Source organism: Microchirus variegatus, assembly GCF_963457635.1.
Source record: "Microchirus variegatus genome assembly, chromosome: 5".
Taxonomy (NCBI): Eukaryota; Metazoa; Chordata; class Actinopteri; order Pleuronectiformes; family Soleidae; genus Microchirus; species Microchirus variegatus.
In genome coordinates this window covers 24,733,346-24,758,656 of record NC_139806.1, presented here as the reverse complement: position 1 = coordinate 24,758,656, position 25,311 = coordinate 24,733,346, and the positions used below count along the sequence as shown (strand labels likewise).

The following is a 25,311-nucleotide window of genomic DNA, read 5'->3' as shown; positions in this document are numbered from 1 at the left end:
TTATGGCTGACCCGGAGTCAGACCCAGAGTCAGAAGACACTGTCGCTCGTGAAACACCTCCAATATAATACAATACATCAAAACGTTCTCAGCAGGGGCTGAACTGTTTGTTTCGAACATTCATGGCTTCATAAACGAGGTAATGTCGCAGATACACACCAAACAAAACAGCGTCAATTGGAACTTCCGTTCTAGGTCCGCTTTAAACATAAAAAAATTACCTGAATATGTGTTTCGCATCTTGTAGTAGAAGCTTACTGCTTACAAACAAAGCTTTATGGTATGTGAGGGCCACCGTAGTTCCGTGGAAAATGAGGGATGAATAGAGAAGGCTTCAATTTGTTATAGAGACATTTCCTCACTCCCTTTTCTTCTGCTACATCTCATTTTGTGTTTTTCAGGAACAGTAAATGGTTTTGAGTTTGGTTGTTTTTACTTTATTTTGTATGAAAAGTGTATTAAAAACTGTTTTCTCTCTGATTTCCTGCAGGGATGGAATCCCTTACTGTGAGGCCGACTACCACACTCAGTTTGGGATCAGGTGTGAGGGCTGCAGCAGGTACATCAGCGGCCGAGTGCTGGAGGTGAGAGCATTTGTCCAATTATTTTATTCCAAAATGTGTCTGTGACAAATGGGAACATGTTCATGATTTTTTCTTTCCCGTGTGAAAAATGTGTGGGTTTTGTATGTGCGTCTATAAAAAGCCGCAGCTGCCCCTCTCTAAGAGACTCAAGTGTTTGCCACATCTTTGGAAACAAACAACAAAGCAACACTTCCATCTCCTCCACGGCCTTTTCTTACTGTGCCTCCTCATTCTTCAATCCTCATTGTTCCTTTATCGCCACTCTGTTCTTGTTTGCTCATTTCTGTCACCTGCTTTTGCTTCTCACTTGGTCATTTATTTCCCTTTCCTTTCCTTTCCTTTCCTCTGTCTCTGCTGTAGGCTGGCGGGAAGCGCTACCACCCCAAATGTGCCAGGTGTGCACGCTGTCACATGATGTTCCTGGAAGGAGAGGAAATGTACCTCACAGGTGAGGGTGCAGATGATGACACACTATAATGCATATATATGTATATAAAAGAAGATATTTTGTGATAGATATTTACCGCCGCACAAAGGTGCGTCTGTATTCTTACAGCCAACAGGCATAAAAATAGAACTGTAGCATCTATTGAATCAGCTGTTCCTCGCACATATCCAGATGGTCCATCCAGTGTGTGTGTGTGTGTGTGTGTGTTTGTACTTGTATTTCTACGTCTTAGAAATAGAAAGACTTAGGCTTGCAGGGCCAGTAGTCCTCATGGTGACCAAAACCTGTTCTTAATGAGGCGGAACCTAATATCTGAGGAACTGGTTACACTCTTAGCAATAAAATTAGAACCATACAAGGTTCTTCGGTTTGTCCTCATAGGAGAACCCTTTTCGCTTCAGGTAGAACCTTTTTATAAAGGTTCCACCTGGGACCCTTATGGAGGGTTCCACCAAGAACCCTTTTAAAAGCCTTTATTCAGTAAAGTGGTTTTAAAGGGTTCTCTGGATCAAAATGGTTCTTACTGGAACCATTATTGTTACCAAGAACCGTTGAAAAACCCTTTATTCAGGAAATGGTTTTCCAGAAGCAAATGGTTCCAGGTAGAACCTCAGGACCCTTTTGGAACCCTTATTTCTAAGAGTGTACGTTTAGGGCGGAGATTTTGTGGTCAGAGTACTCAATAATACATAGAGCTTTTTGAGGATTTAGATCTGGTTTTAGAGTTAGGGTTAGAATCAGGTTTAAGTTAAGGTTAAGGTAAGGGACGAGGGCAGGGCTATTCAACTAAAATTTCCGGAGGGCCAGCTTTTCAGAAGGCTGTCCAGCCAGTGGGCCGGTCAACCACTGTACTACTATTTTGTGTTGCATGTACAGTAAACGGATACAAATAGAAACAAAATGTTATAAATTATTTAGCACTTATTTTTATTTATTGAAATGGTTCCTAGTTTTGTGCAAAAAAGGTAAGAACAAAACACAAAACCACCAACATTCAGGTACAATACATTTTGCGTATAGTGCAAAAAGGTTACAGTTACAGTAGCACCAACATTTGGGTATAACAGTCTCAATTGGCTCTTACAAAATTAGAGGTAACAATATAAAGACAAAGTGTTGCAAAGTGCCAGAAATGGGCGAAGCTACGGTTTTATTGGCCTTTTAATAATACATTCATTATGGGTTAATGGGCTGCAGGGCCGGTCCAAATTGCTTGAAGGGCCGATTCTGGCCCCCGGGCCTTAAGTTGAATAGCCTTGGACTAGGGAATGCATTATGTCTATGAGTGTCAACACAGAGAATGCAAAACCAGTGTGTGTGTGTTTGTGTGCGTGAGAGAGAGAGAGAGAAGTAGGATACAGCCACCTGATAAATGACCTCTTTTTAACAAAGTACCATTATGTAGGTTATTGATCTCACATATAACACTCGTTACTACATTTGGTGACAAAGACACACACACCGCCTGCACACACACACACACTCAGTGGCCTCCACCTTGTGTTTCCTCGTTCCACACGAACATTGGGAGTCCATTACCTCTCGAGCTCTGTCTCTGCCACGTCCATTATTCTGCCCTGTCAGAATTAATCTGAATGAACCTGGCCGAACGCCAGCAGGTTCAAATTGTTTTCTCTGTTACGAGTGCGATTGTGGTAATTAATGTAAATAAGCTCAATTGCCGGTTTCGCGTACACAGCCTGGTGTGAGCGCACTGTCGGTGAACCTGCTTCACAAAGTGCCGTTTTCCTTGTGCATTCTGCTCGTTGAATTATTCAAGCGAATGACGCGCAAATTTGGTTCATTATCGTTTGTTCGCGATTGCAATCGCGTCGGGAGGAAACGTGCCGCGTTATCAGACTAATGTTTGTATTACACTGCTCGTAACATGCAAAGGGAAGATGCTGAAATGGCGTTACGTTGTGCAAACATGTAGTTAAGCTCCAATGTAAGGAGCATTAGACATTTGGCCTCACCCTTTCATTTTCACTCAGGCCAATGATAATAAGCTCTGAAATTGTGATTTGTCATTCCTCTAACCAGGGCTGCAGCATATAATTAATTGAAAATAGAGTAAAAAGCTTTATTGGCAACTATTTTATCTTCTTCCATGTTGGTTTCCGAGCTCCTCTGTGGCTGTAAATTGAATATATTTGTAAGCAAAACATGGAATTTGAGTGATGTCCCCATTTTGAGTTTGGGAAAAGGCGATTCATTGTTATATTTTTCAAATTTTCTGTCATTTTTGGAACAAACAAATCAAATCAAAGTAGGAAAATCGTCAATAGATGGAAACCACAGACAATAATTCATGTTCAAATTGAAATCTCAGTTTTAAAGAGTGCAATTAGCAGATTCTTAGGTCTGCAATTGAAATGTTTTAGGCAATTAAAAAAACCTAAATATAGTATCTCATGGTAATTCTAATCCTTCATCTTATTATTAATTTATAACACAATATCACAAATCAAATCACATCATATCAAATAGTCACCTAAAGCTCTCAGTGTTAGTATATTGGGAACCAGTTAACACTATTATACAGGAACATTCAAAATAAACACAGCTTATATGGAAGAATGAGCCTTGACTTCACCATTATAAAGGTCTCACCTGGATGTAATTCTATGAAGAAATGTAATTATATTTTATAAACTGTACACAAAAAGAAAATCACCTGCCGCTTAATAAATCACAGCGCCGTGAATTTTCGGTGTTAAAACACACACAAACAGCTCAGCTTGACTGAGCTGGCTCCAGATTAAACGTGGAGCTAATGTACCAACATATGCTTCTGGCTCAGCCGCGTCCCGCAGTCGCCGCACAGGTCGACACCTCCCGTTTCGCTTCATTGACATTCTGCTGCCGTGTTCATGGCCACCAGTAAAACAGAGCATTTGCATATTGCACTTTAAGTTCCTGTGTGTGTGTGTGTGTGTGTGCGTTTTGTCATTCTGTGTTTGTGGATGCACGTTTTCATATTCGTGCACACTTAAATACAAGAACACGGGAGTATGTGTATGTGTTCTTCTTCTTCTTCTTCTGGTCATAAAGAGGTAGAACCTCATTTCTGTGTTAAGGTGAGGGATAACACTTTGTTAAGGCTGTCCAAATTAATGGAAGTCAATGTAAGAGGATAGCTGTGCAGACCTGTGTGTGTGTGTGTGTGTGTGTGTGTGTGTGTGTGTGTGTGTGCGTGTGCGTGTGTGTGCACGCGCGCTGAGCTCCACTGCGTTGCCTCAAGGTTACATTCACTCCCTTTGATGACTTCAGACATGTAGGAGGGCTAAGCAATCTCACTCGTGAGACACACTCAATTACGTCGCACACACATGCACACACTCAAACACACACACACAATCAATCTATCTCGTGAGACATACGGAGAATAAGAAGTGGCATGTGTGTGCGTGCGCGTGTAAGAGGTGGAGGTGGAAAACAAATTTATGTTCTGCTCATTGATGCTTCATCAATGCACATTAACGTCTTTTCAAATCGAGTGAACCTCACTCAATTAGAATTCTCAGTCATTTTGTCATAATTCAGGCTGCAGCTCATGTTAAATGTTGCTCTAAATCTCTTTACCTTTTCCTCCAGGTTCTATACTTTTATTTAATTAATTTTTTTTCCCATCCTTTATGAATTACAAAAAGCCAGACATGAAAAGCAAACAGATCGTCCAGTTTTAGCAGTATCAACTCACAAAAATGTAAATATACTGTAGTTGTATTAATTCAGATTAGTATAAGTACTATTTCTAATATTTACCCTTTATTAACTTTCATAAACACTACATTTTCTCATCCCTTAAAACCGGGTTCTCAAGCTCAAATGACCTAAGGGGCCAATGAGTGTCGAGTTTGGTCAGTAGGGGGCCGGTCAAGTGGAAAAAAAACATATAAATACTATAGTCATATTTATGATGATATTTCACATAATTTCAAAATAAAAGTGCTTGTTTTGATATGGAACGCTAACTAGTTTACAGTATAATCATATTTTTGATGCAAAGTGCATCTGTGCAATTTTGAAAATGTCTGTAGTCACATGTATTTCTGGATGAATTGCACTAAAAATGACTGATCTTTTATACTGGGCAGAATTAAAAAATATTTGCAATGAAAAGAAAGAAACCTCCAAGTAGAAACTGCATTCTTGCACCCAATGACTAAATCTTCACCTCGTCCTCTCAATAAACAAAAAGGGCAGAAGACAAACACTGTTTTCACTGTAATGCGTTAAATATATGAAACAGCACAAGCACAGATGTAAAAAATGCCTTTATCTGTTCTTTTGAATATCACCAGTCACGATAAGGGGAGTTTATTAACCTCAATTTGCATAACTCAGGCTTTGTTCCTGTTTTTCCAAAGTGCAAGCCTTTGAAGGACTCCGGGGGTATTTTCTTGTGAGGAATGTCAGTAATACCGAGCTAATACATAGTTAATACAAGTCTCTGCTCTGAATCCTTTTTTATGTTTTAGATTCTCCTCATCCAGGAAAAAACCCCCCAAAAAAACAGATCCCAAGTCCAAGGCCATACATCTCCTGGGCAGCAGGGTTGGACAGCGTGGGTGGGACTGGGCTGCACTGAATCACCACACATGGTTTCTGTCTCCAGTATTGATTTTGTGTGTGGGAGTGTGTGAGAGTGAGTGTGGTGGGTTTGTGTGTGTGTGTGTAAAGCTGCCTTTTACTTCAGTGTACCTGTTCTTATATGTTAAGGTATTTACATATTTGTATGTGTGCTTGTTAATGTTACCTCTTTAGGGCGTTTTCTGGCAATAACAGTCCACATGGAGACCAAAACCTGGTCCTAATGAGACAGAACCTCATTTTTATGGAGCTGGTTAAGTTAAGATCTAAGATTAAGGTTGTCCAAATGAATGGAAGTCAATATGTGTCCTTAGAAGTATACCTGTGCAAACCTGTGTGTGTGTGTGTGTGCAGGTCAGATATGGTATTGATAGTGACTGTATATTAGAGTCATGATCAGTTAAGTCCATTCTGCGCTGCCCGAGGCCTGAGAATATGATACAGAGTCAGCATGTGTGTGTGTGACAGAGAGTCTCATCATCACTATCAGATCCATATAACATCCTGACATTAGTGCTTTATTGATATGAATTTGATCTACTGTAATAGCCTCCATTCATTTCCTCTCTGTCTTCTCCTGCTCTATAAGTTCCCTCTCCTCCTTGTTCCCAATTTGTGCTCTCTTTTTTTCCCCTCCTTCTCATGACGCCTTCCGTTGCCCATGCGAGGACAAAGAAAGCTCCCACTTCCACTTTCCTCTTCTTCTCTCGGCTGGATGAAGAGTTGCCGGATCATAAAAGTCGGCAGGATTTGTCGTCCAGTGACAGCGAATGTCTTCGGAGTCCATTGAAACCGATATTTCAGGCGACATTAGCATCTTTAAAGTGACACTATATTAGAATCCTCTTTGTTTGTGTGTGTGTGTGGGAGAGAGAGAGAGAGGAAGACTCACATCCTCTGACCTTATACCAGACAAACCACCTCCACACAGCTCATGCCCCATGATGTGTGTGTGTGTGTGTGTTTGTGTGTGTTTTGTCGATCGATGGTGATGCACTTGAGAAAGGCCGATTTTGGCTGCTGCCTACACAATGGACAAAGAGAATTGAGCTTCTTGTTCTGCCCAAATAACTTCTATTTTAGTTTCATCAGTCCACAGCACCTTATACCTAAATGAAGCTGGCTTGTCCAAATGTGCTTTAGCATACCTCAAGCGACTCTGTTTGTGGCGGGTGCAGAGAAAAGGCTTTTTCTGTATTACTCTTCCATACAGCATCAACTTGTGTAAAGTGCGCTGAATAGTTGAACGATGCACAGTGACACCATCTGCAGCAAGGTGATGTTGTAGGTCTACACAATGGAAACAGAGATTTGAGCTTAAGTTGTGTGTGTGTGTGTGCAGGTTCAGATGTTTGGCACCCCATGTGTAAAGAAGCCGCTCGACTGGAGAGAAAACTGAGGGTGAGCGTTGCTGAAAATACCAACGACCTCCTGCTCTGTCCCTCTGTTTCTGTTCTTTTTCTCCTTATCCTTCACAGTGTTACATTCTTTCACCATAAAAGGGACAGAAAAATGTCCTGAGAGTCAGTGCTTTTGGCCATTTTTCCATAATAACTGCCAACATCTGGCAGTTATTTATAATTAACTGCATGTTAAAAGAGTGTATTAACTATTTAAATTGAGGAAAAACAAAAAGTTTGTACACAAACAACAGATGTTGCTTGTTATATAAAATATTTTTTAACAGTATAACTGCCAAAAATGGAAACTATGCACAGGTGTTTTTTCAACTCTCTCGTCTTTGGCGACAAAGTGGCTGAAATTACCGTAATAACCACATGTTGTAATACTTGTGTTGTTATAAGAGTCACATTTTTTTTATTATTTACTTGTCTTTAAGCAAAGGTTTGGAAGCCCATTTAGTGTTTTTTTTTCATTCACACTTGAATTTGTAAGAATATATTGTCAATAAACATATATCAGAATTCACCTTTTTAGTAATAACAGATAAAAATGATCGAATCTGTTTGAGGGCTGGAAGATGTGACCAAAAACCTTATCACGTTAAAAAAAATAAGAAGTTTGATCGTCATAAAATGTCAGTTATAGTTAAATCAGCTTCTCCAACGCACCTGGAAGAACAGAATTATTGTTGCTGAATTTCACATACTGTGCCTTTAAATGTGGTTTTAAACTTTGTTATATTGAATTATTGAATTATTATTACTCTTTGACTTGGGGCTTTGAAGTTCTGACTCTCGCGTTTTGTCCCCACCAGCTGAGACGTACCTCAGAGACGGCGTCCATTTCCCCCCCGGGCTCCTCTCCTCTGTTCGGCTCCCCTCACCGTCTCATCTGTGTGAGTGCTGCCGTGGTAACGCCCTCTCAGCTGCCACTGTCACTGCTGTCAATCATGAGTAACAGACAGAGAGTCACAGGACGATCACACACTGTCTGTCTCCGTGCGTTGCTGTTATGAGTCACTTATAATGAGAATAGTTTAAATATTAAGCTTGAGCTAAAATTGACAGCTGCACCATCATATCTGATACAATATATACATACCATGTTGTGTTTGACCTGTAACAATTTGATATCCATAACTGTTTTACAAATGTTATTACTAAAATCATCCTTTTGTCTTCTCTCGGTCTCTCTGTCACAGTCTAAGGCGAACACTGGTGTGTTGGACTTTAAGCAGATGGCAGCTCTGCCCAGGGTCAAAGCCATGTATGACATCCAGCAGCCCGACATCATCCCTTATCAATCTGACCGCACACACGCGCACACACACCTTTCGGACGACACCCTGGAGCCGTTCAGCTGTGGACAGGTAAATAAACACACAGAGTCAATGAAAGTTAAACAGAAAACTACTACCTTCAGTAATCAATATGTTCATATGTTTTATATATATTTTTTTCATTTTTATTCTTTTACTTTTATAGTCACTGCGCTCCTTATCACCATACTCTCATGTAAGTAACTCCTTCCATCCATCCATCACTCCACCCATTCATCCATCCATTAATTCATCCATCCATACATACATATATTCATTCATTCATCCACCCACCCACTCACCCATTTGTCTACCAATCCATCCATTATTTCACCCACCCATCATCCATCTATCATCCATCCTTCCTTCCATCCATCCATTCCCCCATCCTTCCATCCATCCACCTATCCATTAATTCCTCCATCCATCCATCCATCCATCACCCACCTCTCATCCATCATCATACATCCACCCACCCACCCATCCATCCATCATCCATCCATTCATACATTCATCCATCAGCCATCATTCATGATCCATGCATTCATCCATACATCCACCCACCCACCCATCCATCCATCCATCCATCCATCCATCCATCCATCCATCCATCCATCCATCCATACATACAGGCATACAGGCATACATACATCCACCCACCTATGGATAGCTAATCTTTCATGATTTTTTTGTTTTTTACATATTTACATTTATCATTCTGCATGTCACCTCTCAATATAGTTGTCCTGGTAATGGGAATAAATCACTTAATCTGTAAAAACACTACAGACTATACATTACCAAACTGTTATTAAATTATTATTATTATTTTTAATACTTTAACACGTTCACATCACAGATACCAATGCCATATACTGTATATGATGAGGTATATTCCATGTACAGAAAGCATTTTGCTCATTTATATATGGATGTTAAATCTGTACATGGTGGTCCAACATGTCCACAGACCTGGTTTGTCCCTGTCCAGATTTTCACCAGTGTTTTTAATGAAGTAAAGTTGGATCCTTCTCTAAATGAAGGTGATAAACTGTTCCTCTGAACAACAGAGAATTTGACTGAAGGCACTTCTTCTTGATTGTGTCGTTTCATTTTATGTGAAGTGACTCTAAACACAGCACCACCCCTCTCTGTCTCTGTTTCTCCAGGATGTTTTAGACGGCGCTGACTTGAGGACAAGGCGTTCCTCCAGCTCTGCCTTCACCGACTCTCCTGCGCACAGTCGCCACGGAGGGTCCCCGCTGCATTGTTATCTCCCCGGTAATGTGCCCACTCAAGCAAAGACGCACACTCACACATGCATACATATAAAATATATGAGGTCCCTCACTGGCGGTATGCGGCAGCTGTACGTGGAGGGTGCAGCAGGGTGTGCTAGACGATCCCAGCTGTACCCAGAAACACACACAAAACAGTTGTGTCAGTTGTGTTTGTGATTTCTGTTTGGGGACGTGGGCCACTCTGTGCCTCATGCTTTGGTCTCTGTCACTGTGATCGGCTGCGCTGACTGCAGGCAGTGAGAGTGGCAGGAGTTCACCTTATTACAGTCAGCCAGAGCCCCGGTGTGCCACACCCAACACCGCCACCCTCCAAGCCCCCAAGCATTTCCATGTGCCAGGTAGGACGTCACCCATGACACCGATACTAACCTGAGCTTCCCCCAGTTTAGATCCAAACCAACCCATCCTACTAGTATGTACACTCTTAGAAACCCTTTTTGATTCCAGGTACAACCTTTTTTTATAAAGGTTCCACCTGGAACCCTTTCGGAGGGTTCCACCAAGAACCCTTTTAAAACCCTTTATTCAGGCAAGGGGTTTTAAAGGGTTCTCTGGATGAAAATGGTTCTTACTGGAACCATTAGTGTTACCAAGAACCCTTCGAAGCAAATGGTTCCAGGTAGAACCCCAGCCCTTGTAGAAGCTTTTAGAACCCTTATTTCTAAGAGTGCAGGTTAACATGTCATATTCAGGGAGGAGTCCAGTCTAACCAGTCATCATGCACATGTTTTGATTTAAAGGTCCAATGTGTAATATTTAGTCGATCTGGAACTCGTTCCTCCAAGTATAAGGTACTTATAATTAACATATCTAACATTTGTCAGATGATCTTTGAGATATTACGAACAAGTTCCAGACGGACACTGACAAGCTTGTGTCTACTTCCGGTCCATTGAGGTGTCACTCAAAAACTCAGTAGCCAATCAGCAGGCAGCTTCTTAAGCCCCGCCCATAGTGGGAATTGCAACCCAGAGAGTGCTAAGATTTTGTAACTTGTGTCTTTTGATTTTGTGGTTCATTTTTGTTTGTGAAAAGTGTTGTTTGCTTCTTCACACAAATCTAATTCCATAGCTTTATTGCATTGGCAGAAGTTAAATATCATAAACATTAATTATGTTACATCTTCACCTTATCTTGCAACATCTTGGAACGCCATGTTTCTACGGAAGCCAGAATGGACAAACCAGTGTGAGCATGTATCTTGAGTGTTGAATTGAAACCTTACGATGGAGACAAATAGCATCCTTTCTGGTTTGTGAAGGCCACCGTAGTTGCCTGACTCCAACTGTACAATCTGCAGCCTCACCAGCAGATGTCACTAATTCTTACACACTGGACCTTTCACGTAAAAACCCACATCCTGATTTCGGACGATCGAGCGTTGACAGTAATCACTGCAGATCAATTCAATCCAGTTTGTTGTATGTGATCATAAAAATGATCACGATTGATTTATTGAGGTCTTAACATCCATCAAAAGGCTCAGTCGTTATCATCTTTCCTCTGTCCTCCACTGAGGAGTCTCTGTTTAATTCCTACTTGAAGCTTTTCAGCACTTTAATCTAACAGCTAATACTGCTTCTCTGTATTTAAACACCCCCAACAGCCCTTTCACTTTATCAACTTAATGCCTCTCCTCTCGTCCCTGAACGTTTAACTCTGTCTTTGTTGCGTTCCCTTGAAAGGGGCTCTTACTTTTTTCACGGCTGCTCATTTTGGTTTCCCTCCATCGCCCCGTCCTCCTGACTTCAGTCCATTTCTCACCGCACGTTCCCTCCCTCCGATTTTACCCAAGCTGTTACTCCTTGCCAGCCGTGTGACAGCACTCCCTGCATGCTTTTCAACACTCAGAATGCATTAGCTGGATGCCTTTTTCCAAAAGAAAAACAACGTAGAGTATCGTAATGAGTACAAATTTATCATAGTTGGCCCACTGAGAGTCAGGATATTGGCTCTATATGTATATTCTGCTTCATTTCATTATTTAATTACAGGTTATTCACTCCATTTTGTTCCTTTATTTCTATAATATTTTGTTGTGATGCTTTTCCAGCACTTCAAACTGAACGATTACGCCGTAATGGGCCACATGGCCTTGTCATTTCCCCGTTTTTCCCTTCTATCCAGCCTCTCTCTCTCTGCTTTATTCTTTAGCCATCTGCTGCTCGGTGCTGCAACAAGCCTGTGAATGAGCATTAATCAGCCTCTCTGCACGTTGGTCAGGTTGTGTGGATGCACAGCACCCGCCTCCGCCGTGGCAGTTTATTACCTGCACTGTCAGCTTTATGGTTAAGGAGACTGTAAATGCGTAGAACTAATTTGGTTGGATGGACTGAATATAAGGAAATCCAGATTACTCCTCTCCTCTCTTGCCATTAACTCTGTTTTATTTTGTTCCCCCGTTCTCAGCTTCTGAAGACACCAACCTCTATAGGAAACCCCCCATCTATAAAAGACAAGGTTGGTCTCGTTTTCTTCAGAGTGACTCGTTTGCGATGTAAATTATGAGTGCATGATTAGCAGGAAACACGTCCCTCACTCGTCGTACGGAATCAAGTGGTTTCAGAGCAGATTTGAGCTACAGCTGAATACAAATCTGCCCGTCTCACATCTGGTGCTTCTGGTGACATTCAGTTCTTCTTGGCTCCTTCTGAAAAGTCAGAGAAGTGGCAATCATGTTTTACTCTAACTCATGCACCACTGCATGGCTCTGATTGCAGGTTCCGGTGTCGAATTTACGGAGAGCCACAGGATGAGTGTTGTGTTAGGACTGTTCCGGTATTCGGTAACACATAGAACTTTAATCAGAAACAGTGATATATGATTTTATATCTAAATCATGAGATCAAAACAATGATGTAATGATCCCTCATCTCTTATTCTTTTAATTAGAGTTTCATCCTGTCCTTATTCAATGGGCCAGATATGATTCAATATCTTCATCGTCAGTTTTTTAATCAAACAAAGTTTCTGCTTCAGTCGCAGTGAGACGCCCTCTCAGTTTTTAACACAACACGAATCCCTTGGTATATGTGAAATATAAGTTCAAAACACATACATTTTTAAGGACAATTTAATGGGCATATGTTGATTTTTAATTAATTAAAAGTAAATACTATTAAAAGTAATACACGACAGCGATTCCCAAACTGGGGTAATTGTACTCCGAGGGATGTAAAAGTGAAGTAGACACAATCAAACTTGTATAAAGTACCTAAGAGGGAGGAAGTGTCTAAAAGTCATGTTTATGTAATATTACTGAAGTAAGTCTTAAAGTATATGACATTTACTGTACTTAAGTATCAAAAGTATTTTTTGCTTATTAGTTTTAGAAGTGAAAGTATTAAAAAAGTGAGAAGAAAGGATTTAGCCATGGCAGCTCAGTGTTAGGCTAGTTGTCTTTCAACTGGAAGGTTGTGGGTTCAATTCCTGACTCTGTTAGTCTATATGTGTCCTTGAGCAAAACACTTAACCTCACGTTGAAGCGTGTGAATGGGTATGAAAGCTGTGTGAATGGCTGAATGATGAAACTGTGTAAAGCAGCTCATTAAGACTAGAAAAGCACTATATAAATACAGACCATGGCCAACTCTTCTTCTTCTTCTGATTTATTTGGTATTAACAAAGATAGTTAGAGAACATGCAGTGGAGTAAAAGTACACTGTTTGTGTAGGAAATGTTGTGTAGTAGGAGTAAAGGTAAAAGTTGCTAGAAATGCAAATAACCAAGTACAGATCCGTGCATTTTGTACTTAAGTAGCCACTAAGTATTTGTACTTTGTCACTTTACAGCACTGCACACAATAAATGTTGCAAACTTTGAAAGTGGCATAAATATAGTCGGCAGTATCCCTGAGCTACCCTCACTTTAAGTGTGTGGGAGTCGGGGTTACATGACTGGAGGTCAATTGTCTGAAGGGGCAATGGACTGTGAACAGTTTGGAATCACTGCACTACACCATGATGTTATTATACCATTAGAGTCTCATACCCAGTTACTACCAGCTTACTGCACCACAACTAAAGACGTATCGACTGAGGACATGCAGCACTGATGTTTGCGACCACATCAGGAGAGAGATTATGTATTTAATAGTTGATTCCAGCGGTGGAGTCAAACTGAGCAGATCCAAACGCTGCGTTGAACCTGTGGGTAATCCATCAGGGCTCAGATGACAGGTCCAACAGAGTTATAGTTCCTCAGAAAACACCTCTGGATGATTTAGCCTGCACTGCAGAGTGCTGACAAGACCCTCTCTCTTCAGCGTGAGGCATCACAGACAATCTGTGATCTTAAATTTACTACACAAATCAGTTAAAGGACAGTTTTCATGTTAAGGTAAAGTACTATAATAAGGCATATATACTATCTGTTAAGTACCACACCGTTTGTCAAAGCTTCACAGCTTCTATCTAAACATGTTTGGTCACTTTTATATGAATATATGAGACTGAGAATAATGAAAGTAGCATACAAATGATTGTGTATGAATTATCTGCTGGCTGCACAAATCCCTACTAAACGGTAATGTTTGCCCTTCATAGTGCAGTATAGTGTGGTGCGTGTTATCAATGTGAATACCTGCATAAGGTTTTCCTCTTATCTTATCACATTAAACGTGAAGCACAATGATGAATGAAGACCCAAGAATCTCCTCAAATAAAAGACATCACTTAATGTTTTGAATAAATAATGTAGAATTCACATTGTTGCATTCAAATCCTCAACCTTTGTCATAGTTTAATCTTGATAAGCACTGTCTCTTTAATCTGGCACTTTACACTTGCACATTTTACACTGCTATCAGGCTTTAATGCCTTGTTTTTACAGTACTTTGAGTCTTAGGATTTAATGTAAGGGTTTAATTAACCCTTTAACACAGAGTGTATTGCAAACAACACATCTGTACCAGAGCACTTTGCATTACCGTAACTACGTGAAGGTTTGTGCTACCGGTTTCTGAAATCTGAGAAGTTGCAGGTCAAAGACGACATGTGGTTATTACGGTAATTTCACTTGTGATGTTGCAGGGAAAAACAATGTTTTGGGACATTGAGACAAAAACTATTTTCAATAATGTTTTATGCTGTTCAAATTTCAAATATAGCACAAGCAAAATCTGGTGTTCTGAATAAAACTTTTAGTCTTTCTTTATTTTAAGTTGTTAATACATTATTTTCACATGCAGATGCCAGATCGTGAACGTTTTTCTGGAAAATTGGGCAAAAGCACTTACTCACAGGACATTTTCTGGCCCTTTTATGGTTAGAATAAGGAAAAAGAAGTTGTGATTTGATATTCTGTGATGTCCTTTGTATGCTGGTTGTTCACTCGAGACAAAATGTCTAAGTGATTTGATTTTTACTCACCATTGTCTTATCTATTTCCCATCACTAACTACCTTACAAGCAATTGCCAGCTTCATCACATGGTCGTACACCCTTAATAATTTCTTTAATGAGAGTTGTACTTCTTTTTCTTTTCCCTCTGAGCTCCTTTTTTTGTTTCCTTGTTTTGTTATGCATCCCATCTCCTCCTCCTCCAAAATCTCACTTCATCCTCCTAAATAATATTGTTTTCCCAACCTGTGTTTTTTGCCATCAGAAACCTCTGCTTTTCCAAAAGTCAACAAAAGTAAGACCAACGAGAACCTTGTCAACCTCTCTTCGTCTAACTGTAACAGCCTTTACCACCCGAGCTCCAACTACTACCCATATACTGGCTCTCCAAAAGGTACTCTTCCTAAAATCCACACACTGTGCAAATATATATAAGCTCCCAAATAATTTAAAGTATAGGAGCCGAGTAAAAGTTTTCTTTTGAGTTCAAACATTGCTTCATGGTTCACTTTTCCCTTGTTCCATGTCTACCGCCTTCTTCCTCTCACTTCTCAGTCTCCAGAGTGAGGAGGTTTTCATCAGGAGGAGAAGAAAACGAATTGAATCACAACATCAACAGAGTAAGATGTCAATTTGCTAGTAAATGAAACACTTTAATGAACAATATTGCCCACAAATTGATGCTTGATCGTCTCCTTCGTTCAATTTCCGTGTGTTCTCTCGTTCCTCCTCTCTAAAGGGAATCGGCCGGATGATCCTGAAGGAGGAGCTGAAGGCGCGGTCAGGTTGTCAAGACAATGACCGGTGGGGGAGTAGACGCAGTTCCCGCTGTAGCAGCAAGGAGGCGCTCAATAATGTGGAATGCAGCTCCCTTAATGGATGTAAGTCAGTTTTTCTTGAATATATCCACGGAGTGGGATTGAGATATTGTTTTTAGTGACTCTGTGTGTCTGTCTGTTTGTTTGTGCTTCCACACTTGCACTTGCCAATATGACCAACAGAGGCCGCAAGAGCCATGTTGCGTGAATGGGCTGCAATCTCTGATTGCCTTGTTTTTTTTTTCCTGATTTTGTCTTTACTTGTTATTGATATAGAGGCAAATGAAGCATCTCCACATTCTCCTGCTGTACAAACGTTCATTCTTAATACTTTGGATGCTTCCATTTTGTGCTGGTGAGGTTATTTTGAACCAAAGTTGAAGAGTCGAATCATAGTGTTTAGGTCTGTTTAGTATAGCCTCCCGTCTGCAGTGACCCGAAGTCCACTCGTACCTGATCGACGCTCCGAGTCTTTATTCCAAGACAACTTAAAGTCCTACATGATTCTGGATGCTTAGGAAGGTGAACGGTTACAGTAGCAACACAACTTGTCCAAATTTTTACCAAAATAAAAGATTAGCAATATGTATGCTCCATACCTGCTGGAAAGTTGTACGCAAAACAACCGTAGTACATTAGCTTCTAAGCTACGGTAGTTTGACTTAAACCCGAGTTTAATAACGCTGTTGCACTCAAACATAGTAATAATTACTTCATTCATGTTAGCTTGTTACCCGAGGCCAAAAATGAACGTATCGCTAACTGATATGGAGTGAGCGCCACACCAAAGACGTCTCCGGTTAGCCTTGAAAGGGGTGCAACTTGACGGTATCCGGTAAAACTTCAGGCTTTTGTCTCGTTTGTTAAAACGATTTGTGCAACCGACAGCACAACAAGACATGTTGTTGGTTTACCTGTTGCTCACAATAGCACTTTCTGCAACCGACATGCGCAGTTGAGCGAAGGTGACGCATGCGTGAGGTAGACTGCCAAGGGGTCTATAGAGAATTTCTGGCATTTTGCGTTCTTACTTCTTGAATTCTCTAGTGTAGTCCCCATATATTTTTTTTTAAATATAAACAAATGTCTGTTACATTTAAACCATCGTGAAATTAGCTCGCACATTGCTGATCAACTCCATAAAATCAACACTCGCCCACACTTGCACACTGCAGCTTTAAATCGCCACAAATGCTTAGTAATTGTAATCTCGTAGCTTCTTCAACTGAGAAATACGTTCCACCTGGAGCCGCAGGTCGCAGACCCCTGACCTAGAATGCCTGTAACTGTAATAAATAAATATACTGGCAGTAAAGTCCAGTTGATATGTTTTGCACAGTCACGGTTGTGTAAAGGTTGTGACAGCAGTTTAGATTCAAGGCTAAAAAATAAGGATGGGATTTCATTTCAGGTTGTGGTGATGAGCGGTCTGTGCTGGTGAGGGTCATAGGTCAGGATATTAATTTAGTCGCCTATAGGAGTTGCTCTATGTGTGTGTGGGTGTCTTGTTGTGATGCTGAGCCACTTCTGTATTAACTCTGCCATTGATCCCATTTCTCATTGCATTCAACACAAGTAAGGGCGAGACAGAGATGGAGAGACTTGGGAAGAAAAAGAAGAAGTGTGTTTTTAGGTGGAGGTCAAGAGGGAGGGTATTGTTACAGGAGAGAGAGAGCAAGATAGGGAGTGAATTAAAAATAAGAGAGAGAGAGAGAGAGGGAGAGAGTCAGAAGCCAAAGCAATTTGGAGCTGTTCAGAGAAGATGTATGACATGAAGCCAAGAGGTAAATCAGGGTCAGAGAGCAGTGGTGAGAGAGGGAAATGAGCGATGTGTACAGTCACTGTCGGTTTAAAGTGCCTGATGTTATTACACTGGTTAGAACAAAAAAAATGCAGAATGGCTTGTTCACATCATTTCAAAAATGGGCCGTACTTGATTTAACAGACGTGACCTGACCTCCTTCAAAACTACGTGACCTCACTCACCTTAATTGGTTTTAGTCCATTTGTTAGCTATGGTAAGTGGATCTGTCAGTCAGTCGATCTGATTCACCACTTTGTTTTACAGCTGAATGGATTATGGGTTAAAATACTCATGGTTCCCAGAGGATAAACCAACACTTTTAGTTTTCTTCATATTATGTGAGTTGATGCCTATGGATTTTGGTAAATACAAATATTCATGTCCCACACAGAGAATGAACTGTTATGATGTAAAGTTGGGGTCGAAGGGATTGCTAGAAAACTTGTTTTCAAGATTATTTGAGATTGTAGAGTCTGATCCCGAGGCAGGAGGGAGAGTCTAAATCACAAAACAGCCTCACTGTTTTGTGATTTAGACTCTCCCTCCTGAACTGCTCTCACCAAAAAGATGCACATCGAACACAACAGGCAATATCTCCACCTCTGCACCAACGTTGACACATTCGATTGTATTTATTGCCTCTCTTTGAGAAGCTCTTCCCTTTTCATCTGCTTTTGTTGCCAGTGCTTGAATAGCGATTTTTTTCCGCTGCAGGGACAGTGAAGCTGCTTTATAGAACTGCCAATAGTAGCAACCACTCTCTGAACTGCCCTGTGATTGGTCCCATGACCCAGGTTTCCCCAAGACTGGAAACAGAGCCTAGAGAGGATGCAGAAGAAGTTCTCTCTCAGATCACTCAGATTATTATGAAATGACTGCTTGCCAAAATATGTTGCCTGCCCCAGCTTTAGAGCCTAAGGGCTCCTTCATACTTTATGCATTTTATGTGTGTCAGGAAATTGCTACACCTTTCTGCCACTTTCCGTGAGCATCAGTCTAGCGTTCCATGCATATACTCAATTCCATATTCTATTCCAGTAGAGGCAGTTTCTTCACCAGAGTTTGCCCACATGTCTAAGTCCATGTATTCTGTGAGAAATGGCCGGTGTTTATCATCTCCACAGTCATAACATGTTGGGATGCTCGTGTAGTGGTGGCCTGTGGCCTACTTTTAATTCATTTCAATTCAGTTTTATTTATATAGCCCAACATCACAAACACAATCTGCCTCTAAGGGCTTTACGGTCTGTGCAGCAAGTGACTCACATCGAGTGAGGGGAAAAACTCCACAAAAATAACCCATGTGCAAGGGGAAAATAAATGGGAGAAACCTCAGGAAGCGCCACAGAGGAGAGGGATCCTTAGCAGCAGGTGTCACATGTACAGACAACACTTCATATTTACAAAGAGCCGTATCCAGGGTGTGACAAGCGCTATCGTCATCTGGGATTGGTTGCAGGTCAAAATGATCTCCCTACTTTAAAAAAAGCAAAATATACTTCATATATACAGTATGGTGGGGTACTTTGCATCACTAACCGAAGATAATCATAAATGGGACCATAAATGTATTGAATTGTGGTACAAATTATTATTATTCATATCTGTATCATGTTTAGCAGACTTAGGGCCTGATTTACTAAAGCTTTGCGCATGCAAAAACGTGCGCAAACTGGATTATACACGCAAATTTGCGTTGACGCTGATCTACCAACGGGGCGCAACGAGGATTGCGTCTCTCAGACGGGCAAAATAGCACTCGCAATCCATTTAGCGGTCTTGCCTTAATGCATATGCAATTTGGGTCGTTTAGATGCAAATTTGTGTTGCCAGAAGGAGAAAATGTAAATATGCTATTTTAGCACGCGCAAAGTGATTTATTAAACCTGAAACTGATTGCGGTGCTTATTTTTGCATCTATAATTAGCACGTTTGAAAGGCTAACTGTCAGAGAGGTGCGTACACATGGCTGCGGTTACGCACATACCCTCTGAGAAATCCATAAACAAAAATACTATTTGTAAATCAGGAAATTACGCTTTTCCAGAGCATGTTCAACTATGCGTTCACATATTATGCAAATTCATTTCTTATTCAGTGGCTTCAAATTTCATTCTGCGCTTCCGTTTAGTCTGCTCTTTCTCCATGTTGACAACCCTTGACTAGCGCAAAATCCTAATTTCAATAGGGCGGTCTTAACCACTTCTGTGCCTCTAGTCAATTGCGGCGGCAATCTAAGTAGGTCACCTGAAAAACGCAAACCAATAGCGGGCGCAGTCTTTAAGCTCACACACGCAATTTAGCGCTCTCTATTTGGGTTCTTAGTAAATACCCTTAGACTTAAGTTTTTACGTGGTCAGTGAATGCATCTTGACAGTGATGCTAGGGGCCTGTCAATCATCTGAGGTCCTGGGATTAGTAAGAATTTAAGACAAAAACTTGTGTGTTTCCTGACAGTTTTTGTGCACAAGAGGCAGTTGTAGGAGCCGGAGCTAACAGCTATGGATTAGGCCAACTCCCCTTGGGGTTTCATTTGCAATCTACTCGTCGATCACTATCGACGTATTGGGCACCTCTGTCCTCGGGTTCTGTGCATACTGTCACAGACATGGGCCGATAACTACATTTACATAGAGTTGGCAGACTCTATGGCCGATGTGGAACACAGTTGTGGTTTGATTTGTGGTTAAACGTCTGCTGTTGTGTTGTGTGTTTCGTGAAAATGAATATGCCTAGAAGACCTACCTTAAGTCTGTTATGCTGCGGATTGAGCCCAAAGCATCGTCGTGCTTAACTGCATCCTCACAGTGCAGCCACCATGCCTCATCAGAACATAAATACTTTTTAAGTCACCCAGGCCTATAGGACGACATTAAACTGTGCATAAAATAATATTAACACCCTCATATCCCTGTCACATATCCTACAGAGTGCTCACACCTACTGTGCGATTGTGATTGTGTTTCATTAAAATATAGGCGAAGGAAATGAACCCACTAAATCAAGCTGCAGTGCAGTCCGTTAAAATTACAAAGTGCACATGATCTGAGGCCGTAAACATATACATTTTTAAAAAGGAGTGGTCTGAGCTGTACCCAACTGCCCATGCTGCTTCATATTTAATAGTATGTGTAGGTCCTGCTGGTGATTTGACGCTCACAGCTCAACCACACAGCTGATGTTTTATAGATGTCCCACAACAGCTGGCCTTCTTTATTACCCTCCCACTAAAAAAAAAACTTTCTGTTTGCTCTCATAATTTCAACGTATGACACGTTTATGAACTCTACTTAACAGAGTTTCACTTTCACAGGAGATTCTGTGATGTTTAAAGTAGAGACACAAGGGTTGTCAAAATCTGCAGCTCCTAATTAAAGCTTTATAGACTATGTCAGGACACATTTACATTTAAATTTAATACATTTGTCCCACACACTGCCACTGTAGCTCTTTCTGACTTACACTCTTAGAAATAAGGGTTCTAAAATGGTCCTTCTACAAGGAATGAGGTTCTACTTGGAATCATTTGCTTTTGAAAAACCCTTTCCAGAATAAAAGGTTTTTCAAGGTTTCTTCGTAACACTAACGGCTCCAGAAAGAACCATTTTGATCCAGAGAACCCTTTAAAACCCCATTCCTGAATAAAGGGTTGTTCAAGGGTTCTTGGTGGAACCCTCCAAAAGGGTTCCAGGTGAAACCTTTATAAAAAGGTTCTACCTGAAGTCAAAAAGGGTTCTCCTATGAGGACAAGCTGAAGAACCTTATATGGTTCTACTTAGCACTTTTATTTCTCAGTGTAGAAGTCTGTTTTTTTCCTTTAAAGCGTCTTCTGTCACCACTGCTGCTGAGGAGGTTACATACTACAGCTTTAATTGTTCCCCCATTTTCTTCTCAACCCTAGAGCACCATTGCTGGGTGCAAACAAATTTATCTGATTTTCATGAAAACCAAGTTTTCATCTTCATAAATTTTTTGGGTAGAAATTTTTTGTTCCCAAATTCCTACTTTTCCAGTCATTTTGGAGCATTTCATGACCATATAAGGTCCACTCATGATGCTTTTCTTTCGTTTTGTTAGACATGACACAGTTTAAAATAAAAGAAAAGTACTCAAATTTGTCATGTATTTTGATATATTTTGATGACAAGTACTTTTTATTGGGTGTATTTATTATCTAAGGTAAAAAATCACAGGGTGTTAGTGATGGTGTTTTGAATTTGAGCGATAGTGTTCTATGGTTAAGATGTATTAAAAAAACACATGCACAAAAGGGAGTTGTGATTGAATTATCAAATTCAGGTTTTTTAAAGAGGTTGGCCTCTTTAAAAGACAGAAATGTTTGCTGTTCATATTGTGACATTGTGAATTAGTCACGACGGCGTATCATCTTTAAAATGCCATGTGAAAAGTTGGGAAACACATCTGTCAAACCCTAAACTTTACTCTCCTGGTTCAACCTCATTGCTTTACTGAGATTTACTCGTGACCTAGTTTTGGTATTTAGCAGCCGAAGAGTCGCATAATTTCCCTCAGGATTGTGGAAAGAGCTAAAACTGAACTAAAAATTAAGTGGATTGAATCTTCCCAGGTTCATGACTCATCTATACTCGATCAGCTCTTTGCTATATAACTTAACTAAGTTGTGTTACACCTGAACTGCAGCAGCCTTTGCTTTATCCTGTGCAAACATCAGTCGTAGAGTACAGGTTTTATGACTTGAGACATGATTTATTGTCCATCCCTCACTTCTCCTCTCACTCTCTGTGTCTGTCTCTGTCCACAGCTCCCAGATCCATCTACAGTGCAGACAGCGGTGAGTGTTCCATCACTGTGATTTGATCTTTGAGGTCATCTGCACACAGATTGCCTCCTTCCGTCTGATCCTCTTTATTCTGCCGGTTCTGTGGTGACTGTTATCAACTCCTCACACACACACACATAGCGGAAGACAAATGACAGTGCAGCTTTAGCTCGGCTTCAGTCTGTATTTATCAGCTTTCCTCTCGCAGCTGCACAGATCCAGGATCAATGACCTGAGCCCTGAGACCATTTGTTTTACAACCTACAGTTACAGTCTACACTTCATGTGTTATTTTTAAGTGGAAAAAAAAGCACACCAACCCTATCTTCCCTGCTTTTATTGTTGTTTTGTGTGTTTTTTTGGCCTCTAAATTTGTTATTGAGCTTAAAGAAATGTCAATTTTGTGCCAAAACTGTAACGCTAATGACTAAAAACTGCAGAATGTACCTCAAATGTCATCACAGGAGCGGCATACAAAGACGAACAACCATTCACTCTCACACTCATGGTTAATTTAGAGCAGAGGTGTGAAATGACCTAGGGGTCGATGAGTGTCTAATCTGGTCAAGAGGGACAAAAAATAGGAAATAACAACTGTTCAGTAGCAGGTGGGCAAAAATATAACACAATAAGATGATATTTCACAGAACTTCAAGGGAAAAGTGCATGTGTTGTTGAATACAAAGGAAAAATTATTTATTTGCATTTTGTATTATTTTATTTTATTTACTTATGATAACAATAATGACTATATATATAAGTATATATATATATATATATATATATTTATTTTTTTAAATTAGACCCTACAGTATTTCAGATACAGGCCTCTACCAAATGGTTGAGATGTCTGTTCATAATAAGCCTGGTTTGCTTAAAGTGTGGTCAACCAAATGGTTGAGTAGTACCTTAAAGGGTTAAAGGAAGGCAATGGTTTTCATAGTAACGTGGTATATAAGTGGTGGGCTGCATATGCCAGTTTGACACCTCTGATTTAGAGTGTCCAGTGAGGGCCCAGAGTACTAGCCATGACCACCGTGCGGCCGAAGTGCACACCATGACTTACAAAAATAAATTCATTTCATCTCACTAATCTCTGGAGGTGTATCTCATTTCGTGTTGGAAGACAAAGCATCGCAGACGACAAACTCATTATTGTTCCACACATCACGCACTGCGCCGAGGCTCGGGCAACGCCGGCTAATATTCTGCTGCATCATGATGTTTCATCCCAAACGACATCACTGTGTCATTTAATTATTTTCATCACTACAGAGCGTGAGAGAGAGAGTGAGAGCAAGAAAGCAGGAGATTGAGGAAAAACTGGGAGACAAAAAGTGTGAAAAAGTGAAAAATAAATGATGTTGGCAAAGATACAAGTGGACAGAAACAGAGGTAATATAAAATAAGTTGAAGGAGATTAGAGGACGACGTGAGGATGTCAGTGTGACGCCACTGCCCTCTGCTGCTTCACTTTCTCCACTGCACGCCACAAATAACGCCACCTTTACTGGAACAGGATTATTGAATAGTGGTTGCAAGAGGGATGCAAACATACTGGACGAATAATAACAAAATATATATAATATAGTTTCATCCCTTCATGTTTTCTGTGCAAAAGATGGGAAAGTCTGAAGTGGTTCCAAAATGACCACGTTCTTGAGGCTGTGAAGGGTTATCTTTCTGCCAGCACATATAAAATCCCTGTGTGTCTGTGAGAATTGTACACATTCCTGTTTGTTTATAGCAATCTGTTTATATTTGCCATATTTGTGTGTGTTTTTTTTTTTGCAGACTCGTACATTGCCAAATCGGCCTCATTGCCCGGCTACGGCAAAAATGGACCAAACAGGGTAAACGATATTGTGATTTCTGTGTCGTGCATGGACGTCCTTCACCTGTCACTGAATCTTTTAAAAGGCATTTTTATCAATTTGCCTCCTAAGGTCAACTCAGACATTAACCGACAACTGAGACAAGAGTTCAATATTACATTACTGATTGTGACAGACTGTAACACTGATTTAATACTCTTCAGATACACTTTCCCTTCGTTTCACTGACACGCTGGTCTTTTTGTGTTCCAGCAGCCTGGGAGTGCAACTGCAGATTATTACCAGTATGATGGCAGTAATGCAGTGAATTGGCAGATCAGAGGTGAGTCTATTGTCCAGATCAACAGTTTCCTTCCCCCTGATTTATCCAGTGATGAAATGTGTGTGTGTGTCACAGTTGAGTCATGATGTTTCTGTTTCTCTTTTCTTTTAGAATACAAGGTGAGATGTTCTTCTGTTACTGAGCCGTGTCTGGATCAGAGTCTGAATTTTTTTTTTTTATGAATTTACTCTGGACAAATACTCCTACACCTTTGTAGGAGTATTTGCCTTACATTCAGTGTGCTTGTGCGTTAGATTTACCCATATGACTCACTGATGGTGTCGGTCAGAGGACAACAACGTCTCCCCAGCGACGTGGACCGAGCCCGACTGGAGGTAAACCGCTACGTGAGACAGCACAAATATCACAAATATATATATATATATATATATATATATATATATATATATATATAATTTAATCAATAATGTTCCTGATAACATCAGGAGCCTGAAAGCAAACAGGGCAAAAAACACAATACCCATAATTTATTGTGCTTTTCTGTGCTACTGTATATTAATACACAAGAAATAATGATTCTATGACTTCCTGACTCTGTTCTCACAGCGTCACCTCTCGCCAGAAGAGTTTTACCGAGTCTTCAGCATGTCCATGTCCGCCTTCGACCGCCTCGCTCAGTGGAAGAAGAACGAACTGAAGAAACAGGTCCGGCTCTTTTGAGAAAGCCCGTCATCTGGATTAAATCCTGGATAAAACGTGAGCCTTGACCTCCATAAAGGC

General features: G+C 40.6%; 1 protein-coding gene across 1 annotated transcript in view; it reads left to right on the top strand.

The window, feature by feature from the left end:
• The window catches only part of LOC310927356 (actin-binding LIM protein 3-like), a gene marked incomplete at its 5' end in the record, with an annotated part of 46,805 nt that extends 21,543 nt beyond the window's left edge, over positions 1–25,262 (top strand). The window contains 18 exons of the mRNA XM_083889651.1: positions 491–584; positions 945–1,032; positions 6,971–7,029; positions 7,847–7,927; positions 8,234–8,401; positions 8,517–8,546; positions 9,520–9,631; positions 9,885–9,989; positions 12,061–12,111; positions 15,256–15,384; positions 15,546–15,610; positions 15,730–15,871; positions 22,396–22,425; positions 24,208–24,266; positions 24,501–24,570; positions 24,682–24,689; positions 24,825–24,905; positions 25,138–25,262. Of these exons, the coding sequence (XP_083745777.1) occupies positions 491–584; positions 945–1,032; positions 6,971–7,029; positions 7,847–7,927; positions 8,234–8,401; positions 8,517–8,546; positions 9,520–9,631; positions 9,885–9,989; positions 12,061–12,111; positions 15,256–15,384; positions 15,546–15,610; positions 15,730–15,871; positions 22,396–22,425; positions 24,208–24,266; positions 24,501–24,570; positions 24,682–24,689; positions 24,825–24,905; positions 25,138–25,251 (1,486 nt within the window). The 3' untranslated portion in view covers positions 25,252–25,262. The remainder of the gene's footprint in view (positions 1–490; positions 585–944; positions 1,033–6,970; positions 7,030–7,846; positions 7,928–8,233; positions 8,402–8,516; positions 8,547–9,519; positions 9,632–9,884; positions 9,990–12,060; positions 12,112–15,255; positions 15,385–15,545; positions 15,611–15,729; positions 15,872–22,395; positions 22,426–24,207; positions 24,267–24,500; positions 24,571–24,681; positions 24,690–24,824; positions 24,906–25,137) is intronic.
• Between the last annotated feature and the right edge of the window lie 49 nt (positions 25,263–25,311).